Here is a 19,744-nt window from a genome sequence, read left to right on the forward strand (position 1 = left end):
CCCTAACAATATTTCAGAATTTGAAAACCTACTTTCTAAAATTCATTTGTTGTTAATTGTTAGGCTATTATCAACGAACTTAAGAAGTTCGTTACTGAATTGTCTGTGTGTGTGTGTGTGTGTCTGTTACTTGCGAATTTTTCAAATTTGAGCCCTGCATTTGATAGAGCATCAAAAGTTATCTGAAAGAACTAATGGATCTTTTTTTTTTTTTTTTTGCGTCACACTTATCATTCCCAAGATATTGACCAAAAAATTCCGATTTCGGGAGATTTAAGGAACCATATCTCGGGAACCGTAAGTCATAAAGAGATGATATTTTCCGATTTTTTTTTTTTTTTTTAAATTTTGAGCCCTCCATTTTGAGCATATGTCTTCATAAAACAATATATCATATAACGTTTTAACAGAAGTCTTAAACAAAACATGTGGGAAAAATTTAGTATTCAAGGAAATTATAAATGGATAGATATATTACAAGAATTGTTTAATGAGTATAATAATAAAGTACATAGAAGAAAGAATGTACAAGTTAATAAGAAAATTAAATCTTTTAAGGTTCGTTCTGGCAATGCTCTTGGAGCATTCTCAACTGGTTTTATTTATAACTTAGAGAAAGAAGTGGAGAGTATAGCGAATAGCCTCCACATAACTTGTCATACGTGGAACACTTGATCATCAGAATATTAAGTAACAATAAAAACATTATCATGCAAATACAGTTAGAGCTTTTGAATGTAACGATGCGAATACTGAATTTCCGACCAAAAAAGAAAAAAAGCGCTACAATCGTATGAAGCAATCTTTGTGGAAATACTCTTTTGTCGTAGGTTTACTGTTTATCCTTTACGCACTTCTACCTTAGTTTCCAGTGCTGGGGACTAGATAAATGTGACCTTCAACCCGTGGAAGCGAAGTAGCAGCGAAGGTCCCGCCTTCACTGGGCGTCGCGGCGAGATGTGACCGAAGAAGCTTCCTAACGGTGACCCAGAGCCAGAGCACATGATGAGAGAATCACCTGTTGTGTTGTTACGGAAGGTTTACTCCACTCTTCGCAGAAAAGGGAAGACGGCGCATGCGTATTGCAGAGGTTCACCTACCATGGCTGAAGACTCGAGGATTTGGGATTTCAGTTGTGCCTATCGCGTGCTCCAAGTTGGTGAGTTGCGGTGTTGATGGTGTTCAGTGACAGCGGTCACCTGTCGTGTGTTGCATCTAGTGTGGAGGCAATGAACGCGGGAGGTGTCGCAGACAAGATGCTCCGGTCACGGCGACTTTACATGCCCAAAAGGTAAGCACTGAGAATTACTCCAGGTTTAGTTGAAAACAATCTGCAATTTCTTAAAATCAAAGATGTGTCCCCGATGTCTCCAGTAACAAGTGAGAAGTGTACTAAATGTCTTCAATAAATTAGCACTCCACTTCCAAAACTGCTTCCGGTTTCCAGCGGGAGAATTGAAATTCGAGTTTAACCAGACTTTTAATTTCCAGCCATTTACGTTAACGAAAGTTGCGTTGGTTAGACTAGATTTTGGTGTTCCTTTCAGTACCGTAGCTATTTTAGACAAGACCTACAGCTCAACGTGGAATTCAAATCACTTGAACTCCGGCCGGGAATCAAATCGAGATCTCCCGGCATGGACGCGTACGGTAACCAGTGGCGTAGAAGCTGCCCCCGCAACCCCCGCAGTGCGGGGGGCCCCGAGGTATAGGGGCCCCGAAGTCTTGCGACGAATAAAGATTTAAAGAAGTAGAACCTCAACCTTACTTCTATCGGCTTTACAACTAGGGCCCCTTCTCTATACTTTGGGGGGGGGGGCACTGACGGTAACCATATACCCAAGAGGGAACTTAACGAAAGTTGGATGATAGATAACCAGGACTGGAAACAAGAATTTTAGGAATGATGTCTCCTCCCCCCCCCCAAAAAAAAGGATCAAAAGATTGCGATCTTGGATAAGAATTTTAGGAATGATCCCCCCTCCCAAAAAATGTATCAAAAGATTGCTCTTGGCCAATAATTAGTTTTTGGATCAGGAGCCACAAAATTTTTGAACGGCCCCTAAATCGTGTATTTGTGTTTTCTACGGAATAAGCACATCATACTGATTTAACTGATAGTTTGGGTTTGGCTACACTGTATGTAGTTCTCCAGATATAAGGCCTACAAGAACGTTTTTGTGGGCCAATAATTAATGTTGGGATCAGGGGCCACAACATTTTTGAACGGCCCCTAAATCGAGTTTTCATATTTTCTATTGAATAAGTACGTCATACTGAGTTAACTGATAGTTTGAGTTTGACTACACTATATGTAGTTCTCAAGATATAAGGCCTACAGGAAAATTTTTGATTAAAATATATTGCATCTTTTGATCCAAAAAAAAAAAAAAAGAATTTTTAAAAATTATTTGACTAGAAATTGTTTTATTCGAGATGTGGCACGTTAGAAAGACAGTGAGGAACAAACAAAGTAGAATTATTGGAGAATATTAAAGAGGGCGGTTCTTCTCACACCTAAACTATTGAATCCTTCTAGAACTCACTCTATTTACATTCTCAACATGTACAGATTTCCTGTAATTGAAATATGTAGCAATTTCTTTTCCATTTGAAAGATTATATTACCAAAAACAAACTGTAACTTCTTAAAAGATGACATATAAAACATTGTTTTCATATGATCTTTGTCAGTGGTAGAACGCTCACCTTTGGTGCGTAAGGTCCATGGTTCGATCCTAGGTGGTATCAAGTACACTTTGTGGTGAACCAACACCATATGCGTGAGTTTTCTCACATTTTCTTCATTCCACTATTGTCATATGTCCAGTTTCTTTACCAAAAAGATGTGTTCCGGGGGCACACTTAATATTCGGAGGGGCACATACTATTTTCACACGGTACTATTCTATTTATTATTATATTATAGACATGTTATTTTCGTCCCCTTTGGGAGACACTCTCAGAACTCCGGGGAGCAGTGCCCTCCTTAAAAAAAAAAAAAAAAAGTATGATTGGAAGAAGCACTACGTATATCTCATTATCAGTGTCTTCCTTAGCCTAGGTGGCAGTAGTGGGACGTTAAATTAAAAAAATAAAGTAAAATCTTCGTAATAAATACTAGTAGTATAAAATAAGAATATTTATTTCCATCAATTTAACTTATCTATTAATATGTTCACTAATAAAATGTTCTTTATAATTTAATTATTACGGCATTATGATGAAATTGATGTTGAACATAAATGAAATGAAATATTTGTTTTACGTCCCACGTTTATGCCGGTTAGGCTAAAGGAGACGGTGATGATGAGTAATGAATGACATGGTGGAATGAAGAAAGTGGGAGGAAACGGGAGAACACCGGGAAAACCCACGCACACGGTGTTTGTTACCGGAAGAGACAGGACCGGGAATTAGGATTAGTAATAGCACGTAAATAAGTACTGTGTAACTATAGGTTGCAAGTAGTATGTGGGTAAAAGACTGTTTGTCACACTTAGGCAGGGACATACGCAGGGTCTTGGAGGTCAGCACTTCCGAAATCCCGAATTTTCTGTAAATTCAGTCTAATTTTAGGGGTGATATTACAAATTTTAATATAATTTACTCTCGTACTGAAATTGAGCCCCTCTTTAATAAATTTCTGAGTACTTCAATGCCCTTCGGAGATGTCAAATAACAACTGATATAATCTGCTAGTTAACAGTGAATTACAGATAAATAAACAATTTCTTCCAGTAAAATAACAATAATCAATTATTGTTGGAAACGAAGGGGATATCATTGGCCACAATAGTTTTTTTTTTTTTTTAACCTCAAAGTTCAAAAACAACATGAGAATTTATTTTTAAATATGTCAGTTTCATCTTGATATGATCTGTCGACTGATATACAAGGCCCGAAGAGGAGGGAAAAGTATCCTATCATAGTCCCGGAAAACCAATACACTCACCTTACGTTTCCTTCGTCGTAATCTGTTTCAAATTAATTCACACCTGTTTGTGAAAGCTCTCAAAACATTTCCCGATGAAGGGTTCCAGGCCTGTTTCTATCTTTAGAAAGGCTACCAAACTCAGTGCGTAGAAGCAGGAGTGAACTAGTTTTTTTTTTTTTTTTTTTTTTTTTTTGTATAATTCAGAAATACTGCTCTATAAGATATTTACACAATATTTCTTTATCTCGACCTGTTAACAATTCTCTAGTAGTTAGTATTAAATTACTATCATTGCATCCTTTTAGCACCGAGGTTATATGAAACGTTGATCTATACTTTAAGGTGCAATTTAAACCACCATAATGCGCTTAAAGTTTTTAAGGTTCTCTCAGCGGGAACTCAAATCCATAATCCTATGTGTCAAAGCTTCTAAGCCAACAACGAGATCTTTACCTGGTAGGTAGATATACTAAATATCTGTTGTAAGCAAATGTGACCACTCCCCTATTTTTTGTTTATTTTGATTTCTTCTTTTATACGTATTGACAATGTAATATATATTATGCTTCAGTAATATACCCAGAAATGTTCCGAAACCGGTTTACCGGTTTGGGTTCGATTTAAGATTCAAACCGAATTTGTCGGCTTATTTCAGGAATTGAACCGTAATTTGGTTTGGTTCAGTTTGAAAACAGACATTAGATTGAAACTTTTCAAAATATTTTTACATATTTTGGAAAGGTCCCGAAAGATATGTAATGTTTTCTTTTTAGGGTAAGTAATTGTAAATCTGCTGCTTCATTTTTGAACGAAAGTACAATTTCTCATGTTTTTCTCTTCATATTTTTGGGATAACACCTTAATAATCAATAGAAAATACGTAGAACCGTTTTTCGGGTTCGGTTAACCGTTTGAAACTGGTTCATATTACAAACCAAAACTGAGGTTTTTGAATCCTCGAACCGTCGAACTCTAAATATACCTTGGTATTTATCGCAGATATGAACTTTTAAGTAATATATTTATGATTATTATATGAATTAAAGAAACTGACAGTTGATTGGCACAGAAACGAAATAACACCACCTTCCGAGAAACCAATTCTTTTGGGATTGGTATACTCTACTTTTGTAAAAACACGTTTTTCTTATCTTTCCACCTTCTTTGAAGCATCCCGAAGCCTTGCAACTCACGGGAATATTATATAAGAGCGATATGTCCTGCTTATGTTAGATGCTCATGTAATAATTGGTAAGGTGACATGTAGAGTTCCATGTTTACTTAATAATATCGAAAAATTCATAGAGTGTGCTGTGGGGTTTGTGGACCAATGTTAGCTCTAGTATGAAAGATTCTTGGTTTGACTCCAGTTTGTTGTTTGTTTCTTCAGTTGTTTCATTTCTGCCCCCACTTATGGTCCACCAAGGGCTTAAACTATAAAGAGAGACACGATGGCTCACTGGAAGCCAGTGGCAAAAGCCAGAGAAAAGAAGAAGCACCGAATCTATTTTAGCTTTGAGTGAAGCATGTCGTGTTACAGGGTAAACAATTCCAAAAATGGATTCAATAGTTTCGTGCATGTTGGAAAAAATGAAGTGAAACCTTTCAGTTTTACGTCCCACAGTTATGGCGTGTAGGCTAAAGGAGGTAGTGATGATGAAAAAAAAATAATTGAAATGGTGGAATTACGAAAGTGGGAAGAAACGGGAGAACCCCGAGGAAACCCACGCACGCGGTGTTGGTTCACCACAAAGTTCACTTGGCGCGAGCTGGGATCCTACGAGGGACCCCACGCACCAGAGATGAACACTATGCCACTGATCCACTGCTCTTTAAGAAACTTGATCATCATTTCGACTTCATTTAACTTGATCAGTATGTTTCCATCCCTGGAGCTTTCATGCACTTCGATCTTCAAAAATCTTTCATTTTAACTTCCCACGATTATGCCCGTTAGGATAAGGGGGACGGATGATTTAGGCAAGTGAATGATGATGGAAGAATCGGTAGAATGAGAGTGTAGGAGAAAACTGGAGTATCCCGAGAAAACCCATGGATAGGATGTTGTCTGCTACAAACTTACTTGGTTTCAAGAAGAAGAAGAGACAGGCAGACATAAGCACTCTTCTATAGAAAGCAACCGTAGTCTTTTTCTGGACGCTCTGTCATAGGGAAAGAACTTCAAAAATTAATTTAAAGAATAAAAAAGAAGCTTTCATTAAATTTACATTACTTGATTTACCCTTCTTACCTATTAAAATACCACGTTGCTGCTTTAAATTTGACGTCACGTAGTGAACACATTTGCCGCTTCAGGCAGAACAACAACACTCTATAATAATCATTTTGCAGTCAGCTCAGCAACATGGTTCAAGTTCTGATTATCGCTACGCTTTTTTGTACGTACAAAATAACAGGCCAGGAGTCAACAGACTTTCATAAGCTCGATTCGTGTACGTTTCTCACTGGAAACTGCTTATCACGAGTTAACAAACCATTCTCTCCAGTAGAAATATATGGTGAACTAGACACAAAGTGACCATAACAATAGGAAATAAATTATCCATTAAAATGGATCTTCTATAAGTTCTTTATCTGCCACGATACCCATTGTTGTTTCCTTTGGATGTTTAAGGAAACATCTTTGAAACTAGTACATAGGCCTACACTTAAGTTGATTCAACAACAAAAGGGGAAATAATACAATAGAACCTACAAGGCGTAAATTATAACAGTATAGATCTTATGGAAGGCAGAGACTCTGATAGGATGAGTGACAGGAATACTTGAAGTTCAAATCAAGCCGCAGGCTTACATCTCAAGGCCCTTACTGCTAAAACTCCATTAAATATACAACAAAAGAAGTAAAATATGTGTACTATCGTGTGTATGCGTTACAGACATTTTAAATTTAATTCAACAGCTTCAAGCAAAAAAAAAAAAATCTTTGGATATCTTTTTAGTTTAATGTCTATACCCTTTAGGCTAAGGGAGACTGATAATTTAGGCAAGTGAATCATGATGGAATGAAAATGTGGGAGGAAACGGGAGTATCCAGAGAAAATCCACGAACACGATATTGTCCACCACAAATTTAACTTAGCTGGGGATCGAATTAGAAAGACAGAGCACAGCGCCGTAACATAGGTTTTTTTTCTGGGGCAGCAAGCATTAATACGCGTATTTGGGCCCCCTAGAAAAATTTGTTTTTTTCTATTTTTGGACCCCCTCTTTTCATCTTTATCTTACTCTTTACGAGCCCCTGGAGCCTGTGCGCCCACCCGCACGGCAAGATCTGCGGGACCCTTAGTTACGCCTCTGGGCCCGTTCCATACATGACTAATTAACGGGACAATATTGACAAATCTCAAAGCCATACGAATAAATATTATTTCTAGGACCCCCTAATAGTAGTATTTTTTTACTGAATTGAGCCCACGACTCATTTTTGTTTTATTTACCTTTTGTATCATGTTGTGTTTATGTAATGTAGTGAACCTATTTGATGCTTCATTTATAATTCCATGTTCATATCGTATATGGAGTAAGAACATTATGTCTTAAAATGCCCCCCCCCTCGAACGGCGGGCAGCTTCCCTGGAGAGGCAGTTGCCCCCCTGACCCCACAAGTTACGGTCCTGCCGCGCACCAAGCGCTTTACCAGTGAGCCACCTTGCCCCCCTCCCCAAAAAAAGCAGAAAAGATGGTGGGGAGCATAGTGTAAAGATTTTCGTAAAACAGGAGTGCTGCAAAGGGGTACTTTTTTTAAAAAAAATGTAAAATTGAACAATTTTTATAACTAAAAAATGTCCAATGATGACACACATACTAATCGTAGATCTCAATGAGCTGATCAAAATGATTGTAAATTCTGATGTGTAGTTTTCGAGAAAATTTTAAAAGATACATTTTTTACGGCACTAAACAGGGCCGGATCCAGGATTTCTGTAAGGGGATGCACCAATAACTACCACTACATTTGATTTATTTTTTTAAAGTTTTTAAATGCCTTTAGGCATCTGTGGTATGAATGAGGAATATTACTTTGTACACTGAAACCTTTTCCATCAATCTTCAGAAAATCGACTTAAATTATTGCTTTTGCAAAACTAAGCTTTCTTTCAAGCCTCAAACGCACACATGACAGCAAAAAGTTACGGAAAATGGTGCTTTTTCACTGCTAGGTTCTCATTTTAGATAGTGTATATTTACAATGAAGGGGGGTGCATGTGCTCCGGTGCACCCCACCTAAATCCGGCCCTTGCACAAAATGTGTCTTCATTACCAATAACATGTAATGGATAGTTCTTTTTTAGCTGAAACATATAGTTCATTTATTTATATATATGTAGAAAACGCTGTACCACTATCAACTAGGAGATTGTAATTATTATAATCTAATAACGGTGACACACGAACTACTTGTAATAAAAATACAAAAATTTCAAAATTCTCCCTTTTTTATAACTGAAAAGTATGGTAGCCTTACCCTAGCCAAAAATTATTGATTATTTTCAATATTCCCTAAGAGTACAAATTCATAAACACGGAAGACACAGAACTGTAACAGTTTGAACCAATTTCAATAGTCCAGTATAATAAATAATTGCGAAAATTCAATATGGTTAATACACAATAACTTTGCTTTTGGAAAAAGTTGATACTTTTAACACACCTATTTACCGAATTTCCAGAACCTGTGAAACCAATTACCAGAACAATCGTTAGTGAAGAAAAAAAATAACAATGGGAAACAATTCCCTCATGGCTACATATGGTTAGCGTTCTCACATTGAGTGTGAGAGACCTGTGTTCGATTTCTGGTGGAAGTTCATATAATGTGCATTCCACGTTAAGCTGTGGGACCATGTTTCATATAGTATCGGTGCTGAGAAAGGCGTTGAACCCGAATCGTTCAATCGAATTTAACAACTGGAAAGAAATATAAGTTAGTTGAATAGGATATTTTTTTTAAATAAGCCATTCCAGAATAATCCAGGTAGAACTGTGAGAAAAAGTATTAAAACATCCAAATTAGGCATTGAAATGAACTGAAATTTCTGGTTTAAAATCCCATGATTATGTGTTGAGGCTAAGGGAGACTATGATGTTGAGAATGACTGAAATGGTGAATGAAGAAGGTGGGAGAACCACGAGGAAACCCACGCACATGGTGATTTTGTTCATCCGAAGTTCAACGATCCAGGCTAAGGTTGTCACTGATGATTTCAGGCGATTTCCACCGGAGGGTGCGGGTGATTTCAACAATAGGAGGTTAAAGTAGTATTGCGATAGTATTCGTAATCCTTGTTGAAGACGATTGGAGATTTGCCCTGGGAGGAATTTTGCTTTTCCCTGAGCTACCTCCTGAAATCATCACTGTGGGTTGCCCACGAGATGAGAACAGACAGAAACCCGGGACCTCCGAATGCGAGACATGTACACTAAACCAGTGGTTCTGCAGTGTTGTGTTGCGACACACTGGTGTGTCACGCAGTCCCCTAAGGTGTTTCCCGAAATTTTAGAATTTAAAAATCATAAAGAATTTAATAATAATTAGTTAAAATCGAGGCAGACTGTACCAGTCAACACCTCCAGGGATAGCAATAATTGTCTATGCTATATAGAGTCATTATAAAAACTAACAGGTTTCACTATTATAATAGATGTTACCATTATTATTATTATTATTATTATTATTATTATTATTATTATTATTATTATTATTATTATTATTATTATTATTATTATTATTATTATTATTATTATTTATAATAAAAACATCAAGTGTGTCGTCAGTCAAAAAAGGTTGAGAACCACTGCACTAAACCACAATTCTAGAAATTGCTTCAGACCTCATATCATACATTTTGACTAACAATTGTATGTTTCCACGGAGGTAAATGTAGATAACATATAATTTAGATCAATGGAAAGAACGTAATATATGTTATTTGTCCCTACCAAAACAATTTGTTCAACAACCTGTGCGAAAAAAACCTATCGATGTACGAGAAGTTGAAGCATTTCAATTGACAAGGTGACAAGTGCTTTGAAGCGAATCAGGAGCAACGTAAACTTAACCAACGAAGAATGCAAAATAATGCTTCGTGATGGTTGGTGAAACACAAAAAGAAAAGCAGAAATAGCCAACAGAAGACAAAAAAGACGTGACTGCCGAGAGGAACAATAGGGTAAAAAAAAAAAACTTAAATAGCGGATTCTGGGCCAAAACGTGAATCACGAAGATGTGACCCAGAGCAAAAGATTTAGATGAAGGATTTGCCACAATGAGCAGATGCCCATCATTCCGATTTCTGTGCATATTAAACTGCATCTTTATTTCTTTTTCCACCGCGCTCTTTTTTTCTTCTTCTCGTGGCATTGAAAAGATAAAAACAATGTTGCCAGTTACGGCTTCTAGTATTAAAAGGATATAGAGCGTCGAATGAGGGTGATTAAAGAAGGGTTGGCATTGTAATTAAGCATCCAGCCGAAGGAGCTCAATGATCCGTGGGTTTCCGCTTCGCCACCGAAACCAATTCTTTTCGAGCGTTTTAATCAAGTCTTGTATATATTATCATATAATAAGTGAATTATTAATAGTGCATAAAGTTTTTCTTTTATTAACATGGAATAAAATGGACAATTAAAATAATATTTTTCAGTGCAAATATTTGGTACGCGGAAGGTGAGAAAATAGTCAAAGCATCTAAAATTAAGAATAACCTGAGGGCAAGGTTGTGTGAACTGAAAAAAAAACTTTCCCACAACAAGCTATAACATAACACCTAGCTGACCGCGATATGTGCATTTGTGATCTATCTGTTGTTTGCAAAAAAATTTAAAAAACAAAATATCTGGTGACGTTCTGGTGGACACATACACGGATTTTCCGAAACTAAACAAAAAAAAAAAAAACCTTTATATTTGTATACATAACAATAATATTTTTCAAAAAGCTATAATTTGAACATTTTAAGATTCAAAAATATAGTGCCAACTAGTTGTGACAAACAAGAACATTTACGAGTATAAAAAAAACAGATTTTATAAACCAAGTAATCATTCTTTTGGAATCATTCATTCGAAATCCACCTTTTCGAATTCACTTCGTTCCGTTCAGAGCTTCAACATGAAGTCTCTGAGTAGCTGTCGGTCAGAACATTAAGTATAAACTCAGAAAGAAAGTATCACTAATGTATGGTATAATATAACAAGTCAAAATTATTTATTAGCAATTTACATGTTTTTGTAGTTATTGTATGCTTCTTTTTTCAGTGCCGTAATATATTTGTGCATTTGACTTATAGCTATGTGTAATTGTTTCTTTTATTCTAAATATTAATTAATTACATTATGCATTCTTCTTATTATTTTTATTCAATCTCTTTTATTTAACTATCTAAATAAAATGTCATGGATCATTTGGGTAATGGTCTCCATGTAACAGGCAATACACTATAACTCTAATCCCACTATACTACCCCTTCCATTATTGTGCTATACTTTACCCTTTACAAGAATCAATTTTATATATATATATATCTTTTTATATATGTTAATATTAAAAAAAGACAGATTAATGTCACTTGGATCAAAGTAAGCGTCACTCTTGCTGAGTCTTCATTAACCAGGAACTGAATTCGCGAAGTTAGTAGACGAAATTATTATTATTATTATTATTATTATTATTATTATTATTATTATTATTATTATTATTATTATTATTATTATTATTATTATTATTATTATTTTCTGTTTGTTTGCTTTGACGGTAAAAAAACAAAACTCAAATCGCACTGATACAATTTAGCTAAGTTCAACGTAATAGACAACAACTTGGTCAGTATCTATTTCGAATTGGGTATCTATCATGAAATTTACTTGGATTTAAATGTGTCTCCTAAATACAGGGAGGGAACTCAAAGTTTATGCCAAAAATATAATATCTCATGATCTCCTCCAGTTAGGGAGAAGAAACTTGGTATACGAAGTGATACGTTAAGCACCGACAAACTGAAAGAGGTAACAGTAGACATTAAATTAAGCAAAAATATATAAATAAATACACGTCCAATGAACATTGGTTGAAAGCGACACCGTTTAATAATGAGAGGCGTTCAAAGAGCGGCGAAGGTGCTGATATAGTGCCGAAAATTCACGAAGGCAGAAAGATATTGCTGTCAGGTCAAAAAAATTACACAGAACGTCACACCCGATAATTGCAATGACACACAGATGCGAGTGGATCGGGCACAAATATACGGAAATCTCTACAGATGAGGGATAGTGTGTGGGTTATCTGTCTGTCTTAAGCGACCCCTATTGTGCAATGACCGCTCCACTGCGGTCTGTAAGTCATTGCGTTTATTGAGTGCGACTTTCTGTATGATTTTTTGATCTCACATTGATATATTTGTGCATTCGTGAGTATTCGGCACCACATCAGCGCCTTCTCTGCTTTTTGAAAGCCTCTTACGGTTAAACGGCGCCAAGGGCGCCAATATTGGGGCGAAGAGGGCCCGGTCCCCCGAAAGCTCATGTGGGCCCCCATGTTGTGTTTATAAATATACAATATTTTGCATAATTTGAATGCAATTTGTCTTAAAATCCTCATATATGTACCTTCTGTATCTGAATGCCCCCCCCCCCCAAAAAAAAATTACAAAGAAATCAGCGCCCTTGAACAGTGCCACTTTCGGCCTATGTTCATTAGACATTTCTTGCTTAATTTAATGAAAAATAAAATGAAATCTTTCAGTTTAACGTCCCACGTTACGCCTTTTTAGGCTAAGGGAGACGATGATTAAGTTAAGTAAATGATGATGGAAGAATTGGTGGAATGAGAAAGTGGAAGGAAACAGGAATACCTCGAGAAAACCCATGAAGACGATGTTGTCCACCACAAAGTTACTTGGCTGGGGATCGAATCAGGAACCCCACGGAATAGAGGTAAGGGCTCTACCACTGAGCCACCATGCCCCCTGCTTAATTTAATGTCTATTATTAGTTTCTCTTTCAGTTTGTTGGTGCATTAAACCTTCCACTCTTTATAGCTAAAAATTAAAAATGTGCCTACTTGTAATCTGACACAGTTCCAACATTTCCAAAAATTCTGTTTCTGAGGGGTCAATATTATAATTTGCACTTTTTGTATTCATAAAATGGCAAAAATAACGAAACAGTTGAACAGTTTAAAATTAAATTTTGAAATCCTTAGCACGTGGGTCGACCTGACTTTTATAATTACATTTTGATTGAAATCAAATGCCTATCCTAAACGGAAGAAGGTGGTTTATATTTTTCAGGAAGAATAATGGCTGCACCATTTGAAATGCAATTCGAAGCCTATTTAGCATTCGGATGCAGCTGTGATTGAGTTCGATTTACCGTAGAAAAGGAAAGGGGACTTAAATATACCTTTTAAATATTTTCTATAAATCAGTTCTTCTCGTGCAAACAACAGGCATTTCAGCTGGAATTCTTATATATGCTATATAGTTGTACGTATTTTTTTTTATAATTTACTGTTCTGTACCATTCATCCTATATAGGTACATTACCATCGAAAATTATCAGTAAGCAATTTGTCAGTGTTTTTCTTTCGTACATACCGATGCATTAGATTTATCCTGAACATCAGATTTCTAATTTTGCTACGAGCAATCTGAACCTCTTCAAGCAAATGGACTTTTCACGTATATAAACAAGACTGTATTTTGAAAAAAAGTACTGAGAAGTATTTTTAGGAAAAGAAAGAACTAACTTTTATTTAAAAAGAACTTAAAAACGCCATTTTATACCGTATAAACTAGAAAATTCCTCTGAATTCTGACCCTTCACACGCACCCTCCGTAAAGCTTTCGATAGAAAGGAATTCATATCGAAACAAAAGCGGGTGGGTAAACACCGTATTTACTCATTGTATCAGTGATGTAGCTAGCGTAACGTGATTACATGCTATTTTACACACTAGCTTTAAAACATTAAGGTGGGTGTACACTACGTAATCCGTGTACCCTCCATTTCATTCCTACTATTTATACAATAGTACTAACGATTTTTCAATAAGCAAGAAACAAAATATGGGTTTTAAATTTCCAAGATAAAAGGTAAGAGTTTTTCGTACTTTAATCAGTCAGAAATTGAAAAGAAAAGCAATATGTGTTTCAGTGTGTGTTTAAAAACTTCATTATGACTCAAGTGTCCCGCCTGAATTCTCTAGTATTTCTGAGCAAAGAAGTTTGTCTTTATCAAACTCTTCTTCGTGCGTACACGATTTTTTTTACTTTTGAAGTTCCTCCCCAGTAAAGTAAAGAATTTTTATTTATGCTAATTCCACACCAGACCCTGTACACAGTTTTGTTATTGCTGTCTTGTTTGACTTATAAGCCTTTGTTTACTAAGTTGTTTTTAAAACATATTATAATGTTCTTATTTTCGGAGTTTTGAAGGGCAGAGGTAATGCGTTATATATTTGAATAAATTATTAACTCATGCTTAACCAATTCTTGCACTGCGAGAAACGCCTTTTTAATATTTATGCTTCACATATCACCCGGAAATGTGTATGTAACTATTGTTACCTTTGTTTAGATAGCCCTAGATAAAACTATAGTTATTGTATAACAATGCGAATAAAACAAACATACACACTCATACATATGAAATGCACCCGAGCGTCGCCACGACGGTCCTTATTTTGCAGTCCTTTTCTCCTTTGAGTCACCTTCTTACTTCAGTTAACAGATCACACATTTATTATTCTCTGATTCAAAGTAAGGTTCGGCCCATATATGCCAAATTTCGTCTCTTCATGTCCAACGGTTTGAAGGAAGTGTTATGAACCATTATATTTGATTGCAAGAGCAAGTGGCAACTTTTGCTGGTATACTATTTCGAGGAAATTATGAGTTCTATGTATGTAAGAGGATGCCAGCATAAATGGCTCCCATTGGGATCAACTTATACACCCATCGTCCCAGGGAAAGGGTAATGGTACCCCTAAGCTTTGTTCTGACGAACTGATACCATTTACAGTTACTATCGACCATTCACACTAAGTCTAAGAATCCCTAGAACATATTTTTCTTTAGGACAATAAATTAAGTTAGAAGAGGTCTTAAAAATACCGCGTAATGCATAGACGTAGACAAAAATTGACTGTGCCAAGAAATGAAACTAACAGTATCACCATAAATTCATATATTCTTTCACACTCAATAACAATAATGGTTATTTTTTGCTGAAATTTAGCGTGCCGTTTCAGTGCTGACGCTATATGAAGCGTGGACCTATTGTTTAAGTTGGATTCCGAACCACCGTAATGTAATCAGTGCTCTCCTAGCGGGAATCGAGCCCGGGACCCTGTAAACCAAAGGTGTCCGCGTTAGCCACTGTCTCAGGGGGGGGGGGCTAACAACAAACTAGAGAAAAAATAGAAACATAGAAGGAAATGAAACAGCGTATCTATTCTTATACCAAATCTGTAAAATTGCCTATTAACATAGACTTGACATAAAATTGCTTATTTCGTAAATTAAGCAGGGTTATTGCCTAATTCATGTAATACTCAAATACTGTCCCTACGCCAATAAGAAAAAGCAAGTTGCTTGATGTTTCTGAAGACTTACTGCATTAAATTAACCACTATACAGTTTCACACCTAAGAATTTAATGGTATACACGCTGGTTTCCAAATTCATGTTCTATTCAAACCATGTGACTAGTTTACGAAGGAAGGAACTATTTCTGTTGTTAATTTTCGAAATTAGAAAGTGTATGATATCATTTGCATTAGCAGCACATAAACTTTGGGGGAAACTGACTGCCGGGGGGACTGTAGTATATGGAATACCCCCAGGAATGCAGTTGTCCTCCTTCGGGAAAAAAATTAAAGAAGTGTTAGTATATTGCATTATAAAGCATTTTTGACTTGAAAAGCAAAGTCTTTAAAATTTATGTTTTTTATTTTTACGTTTTGATACTTTTTTTTTAAGGAAAATGTGGTACTAAAAAGCAGTTTGCAGTTTGTTCGTTTGTTCAAACAATAAAGATCAACCATGTTTTAGAATGTTAGTTCAACTTCAATGATACCAAGTGTATGTCAAAAACAAAATAATGATAAAAGGTAGCATGAAGTAAATACTCTGAAACAATAAAGTTTTGAAAACAGGTTTTAGGACTACAAACCTACAACTAATTGTAAATCAGGCTGAACGATGTATAATTTTTTAAAAAATAGTTGAAAATTATATTTTTTAAGCTAGACTTAACTCATTTTGCTGCTCGCAATCCAAACAAAAATAGTTGCTACTTTAAGTTTACTCCATCTCCACCTTCATGGTGCTAAAACCTGAATGCCTGGAACACAAACTTTTCTACTATTTTTTTCATGTCCACTTTGTCTAACATTGTTTTGTGAAGGTATCAAACTGCTGCAGGTTGACCCTCTTTTGGGTCATAGTTCACCTAAGTTACTTCAAATATCGATGGGGAGGAAAATCGTTTCACAAATATTAGGGAGGACACGTCCCCGGTGGGATTGACGCCCGTGTCTGATACAAGATTAACATATTAATTTTATGAAATACACACCAAAGTTTAAACCAAACCATGTTTACAAAATTACTATCAAAGAGCAATCCTGAAATTATTGAAGTAAACTTAAATGCATAAAAATACATTGGCTAAGAATGCTTTCCCTTCACTTTCTTCCGAGATGACCTAACCTAACTATCCTAATCTTGTTTCCCGCATTATACAGAATCTGACTGTATACTGATTAATTGACTAGGGTTTAACTGTAAAGATAAGAAGATTAGATGGATCATCTTATAAGTGAAATCTGGGCGGCTTACTTTATGTTAAATATCCATTACGAAGTCCTGAAAATAAACAGCGAAACATAGTTCATACACATACTAGGAAATCAAGTTTGTAAGTAGAAATAATGTGTTAAATAGGTCTAAAACTGTCTTAGATTGTCCTGTAAGTATACAGAGTGTTTAGAAACAACATTAAAACACTTTGATAAATGATTCCTTGGATTCCTTGCAAAGAAACATGAAAAAGAAATAGACTCTGATGGTACACAAATATGTAATTTCGGAGCTATAGCGCATCCAAAATTGGTCGGAGCGATAAAATACAGAGTCACAACTCAAGAACGAAATGTCAGATCAAGTTCGAATAAAAGAACATAGTGTTTATTTTGAGCCTAGGTTATATTGAAGTCTCAGTGGATGTGGAACAAGGATGGTGGCAATTACTTTCGAAGCATAGAAGGAAATTCGTATGAAAGCTTCTGAAAAAAAGGTAGATCAGGAATTGAAAGCTACCACACATTATTAATACTTGTGTGCAAGGGCGCCCATGTTGGTTTCCAATAAGCGAGATTTCAAATATAGTTTCAAATTTTGCTATAACTAATGTAAAAATTCTATTGAGCTTTCGATATTCCCAAGTACGATTTTCTCTTAGGGGGGCAAGCGCCCCACCTTGCCCCATCTGATGGGCGCCCTTGCTTGCGTGAAGAAGGTTATATTTTTGACGAAGTATGTGCTTTTTTTTTTCACTGATATGGTATAGAAAACACACAAATTTCACAGACTACATACAAAGTTTATCATGCTTTCATTTAGGCTATTGGGGGAGGGAGATTTTCCCCTTCAATTTCGTGACTCTTGGCAGAAGTCTGCACACTCTGAATGCTCTTGTTTCTATTGTATATATCTGTTTGTATTTTTTTCATTCAATGCTGGGAGCCTCTTTTTTGGATCTTGGTTCACCTGTACCATATGCAGTATTACACCATGTAGCCTATAGACGACGCAGAGGCGGATCAAACTGGGTAGAAAGTAAAAACTGGGGGATCAGTCACAACCCAGCCTATCAGTGGCGAATCCAGGATATGATCAAGGGAGGGGCTAAAACATAATTTGCCGCTTTATCCCGTGTAAAGCAGGATTGAAGCCCATTTTATCCAGTATTTACCTGAGCGTCAAGGGGAGGAAGAAGTTATAGCCTCTGTAGCCCCTCTTGGATCCGCCACTGCAGCCTATGGTAGGTATATCACATTTACTATATATTTTCAAAAATATATAAATAATAGCTTAAATTATTCTTGTCACTCCGAAAACTGGGGACGCCTAGGCCCCCCAGCCCCAGGTTAGATCCGCCACTGGACCATGGTAAATTTGGCCATGGAAACTTTCTGTAGTGGCTCCTTCTCTTGATCCTCTAAGCACGTGCTTATTTTGCTCAATGGTTAGTCCAGCTATAAGGAGTATATGAAGACAAAGCTGGATTTTAAAACAGGTGTACATCTTACATAAATCACTACTGAACACGAATGTTTAGCTTCAGACGAGGAAAAAGTGTTAAGGCCTAATTTATGAACGATACAATATCTGTATCTAAGAATCCTCATTTTACAAAACTTGCGCATTAAGTGAATTAGATAAAATGAATTAAAGATGTAATATTCCTGTACAAAAAGTATTAATTTTCAAGATGAGTTTAAACCAGTAGTTTTAGTTTTGACCCGAATAAGGCTTTAAAAGAATGTGATGCACATAAATATGTATAAGTAAAATGCATATATGCATAAAACAATGAAATGAGGCGACTGCTATTCCATAAAATATGAGCATACGAGAAAATAGAGCGAAGGCAGCTTCTTTCGTCGTGTTTATAAGTTAAACCAGTTTCTAGTTTATGTGTTTACTTAAATTTTCACGCCGAATATTTATTTAAATTAAATCCTTTTCTAAAAGTGTTATGTCATGTATATTTTAATAAAAATCACCCACTGATCGTTCCTTTTTTAAAATAAAAAAACGAAGTTGTGTCCTTAGCCAAAGAGCAAGTTGGTAGGGTTCGTCCTTTTATCAGAAGTGAAATTTTAAAACACGTTCGTTTTTCCGGTACTATGGTTGGGTGCGAAGCAAAAAGGGGGGGAAAAAACCTCCCTACAGACAGAGATAGGTAGATTTAACAAACGTATTGTACGTAAGTATTATAAGAACCTCCTGGTCTTGATATAAATTATAACGAACATTGTGACAGCTTTTACCTTCCTCGTTATATCATTATATTTTTCATTCTTAATTTACAACTTGTAGTTTGATTCCTTAAAATATAAAATCTTACATCTTCATCAAATTATTTACATTTTGTATCAAAACATCCAATGTATTTCAATCAAAAAAAAAAAATTCTTGTAGGCCTTATATCTGGAGGACTATATATAGTGTAGCCAAACCCAAACTATCACTTAACTCAGTATGATGTGCTTATTCCGTAACAAATACGAAAACTCGATTTACGGACCGTTCAAAAATTTTGTGGCCACTGATACAAGAACTAATTCTTGGGTAAGATCGCAATCTTTTGATGCATTTTTTTTTTATAATTCTTAAAATTCTTATTCTTTTGTAAAAGCTTATTTATGGACGAAAAGGGATAGGTGCGGATGCCAAAATGTATGTGCTGAGGTCCATTTGGACCACTTGGATGTCAAGCAGCCTAAGTCCAAACAATGGGAAAATGGATTACTGCCTTCATTCAATTGTATAGATGGATCTTATATCAATTGTATAGTAAATTATAAAAACAAACTGCATAGTTACTGTTTCGGTTGCCAATGTAACAGAAATATGAATTGTTCAAGAGATGTTGAAAGTTCAAATTTCTCTCCTGCAAAATTTCAGTTTTTTGTTTTCAATCGCTTGATATCTAAACAGTCTGTCCGTGTATAAAATTTTATCAAATTCAATCCAGTCGTTTCGACTTAATGATGTA

General features: G+C 35.8%; 1 protein-coding gene across 1 annotated transcript in view; it reads left to right on the forward strand.

Moving 5' to 3' along the window:
- Nucleotides 1-1,031: 1,031 nt before the first annotated feature.
- The window catches only part of LOC145676608 (uronyl 2-sulfotransferase homolog pip-like), a gene marked incomplete at its 3' end in the record, with an annotated part of 71,711 nt that continues 52,998 nt past the window's right edge, over nt 1,032-19,744 (forward strand). Inside the window, exon 1 of the mRNA XM_081747445.1 lies at nt 1,032-1,291. Within this exon, the coding sequence (XP_081603571.1) occupies nt 1,176-1,291 (116 nt within the window). The remainder of the gene's footprint in view (nt 1,292-19,744) is intronic.

The sequence above is a fragment of the Thermobia domestica genome, unplaced genomic scaffold, assembly GCF_964235325.1.
Source record: "Thermobia domestica unplaced genomic scaffold, izTheDome1.hap1.1 HAP1_SCAFFOLD_242, whole genome shotgun sequence".
Lineage (NCBI taxonomy): Eukaryota > Metazoa > Arthropoda > Insecta > Zygentoma > Lepismatidae > Thermobia > Thermobia domestica.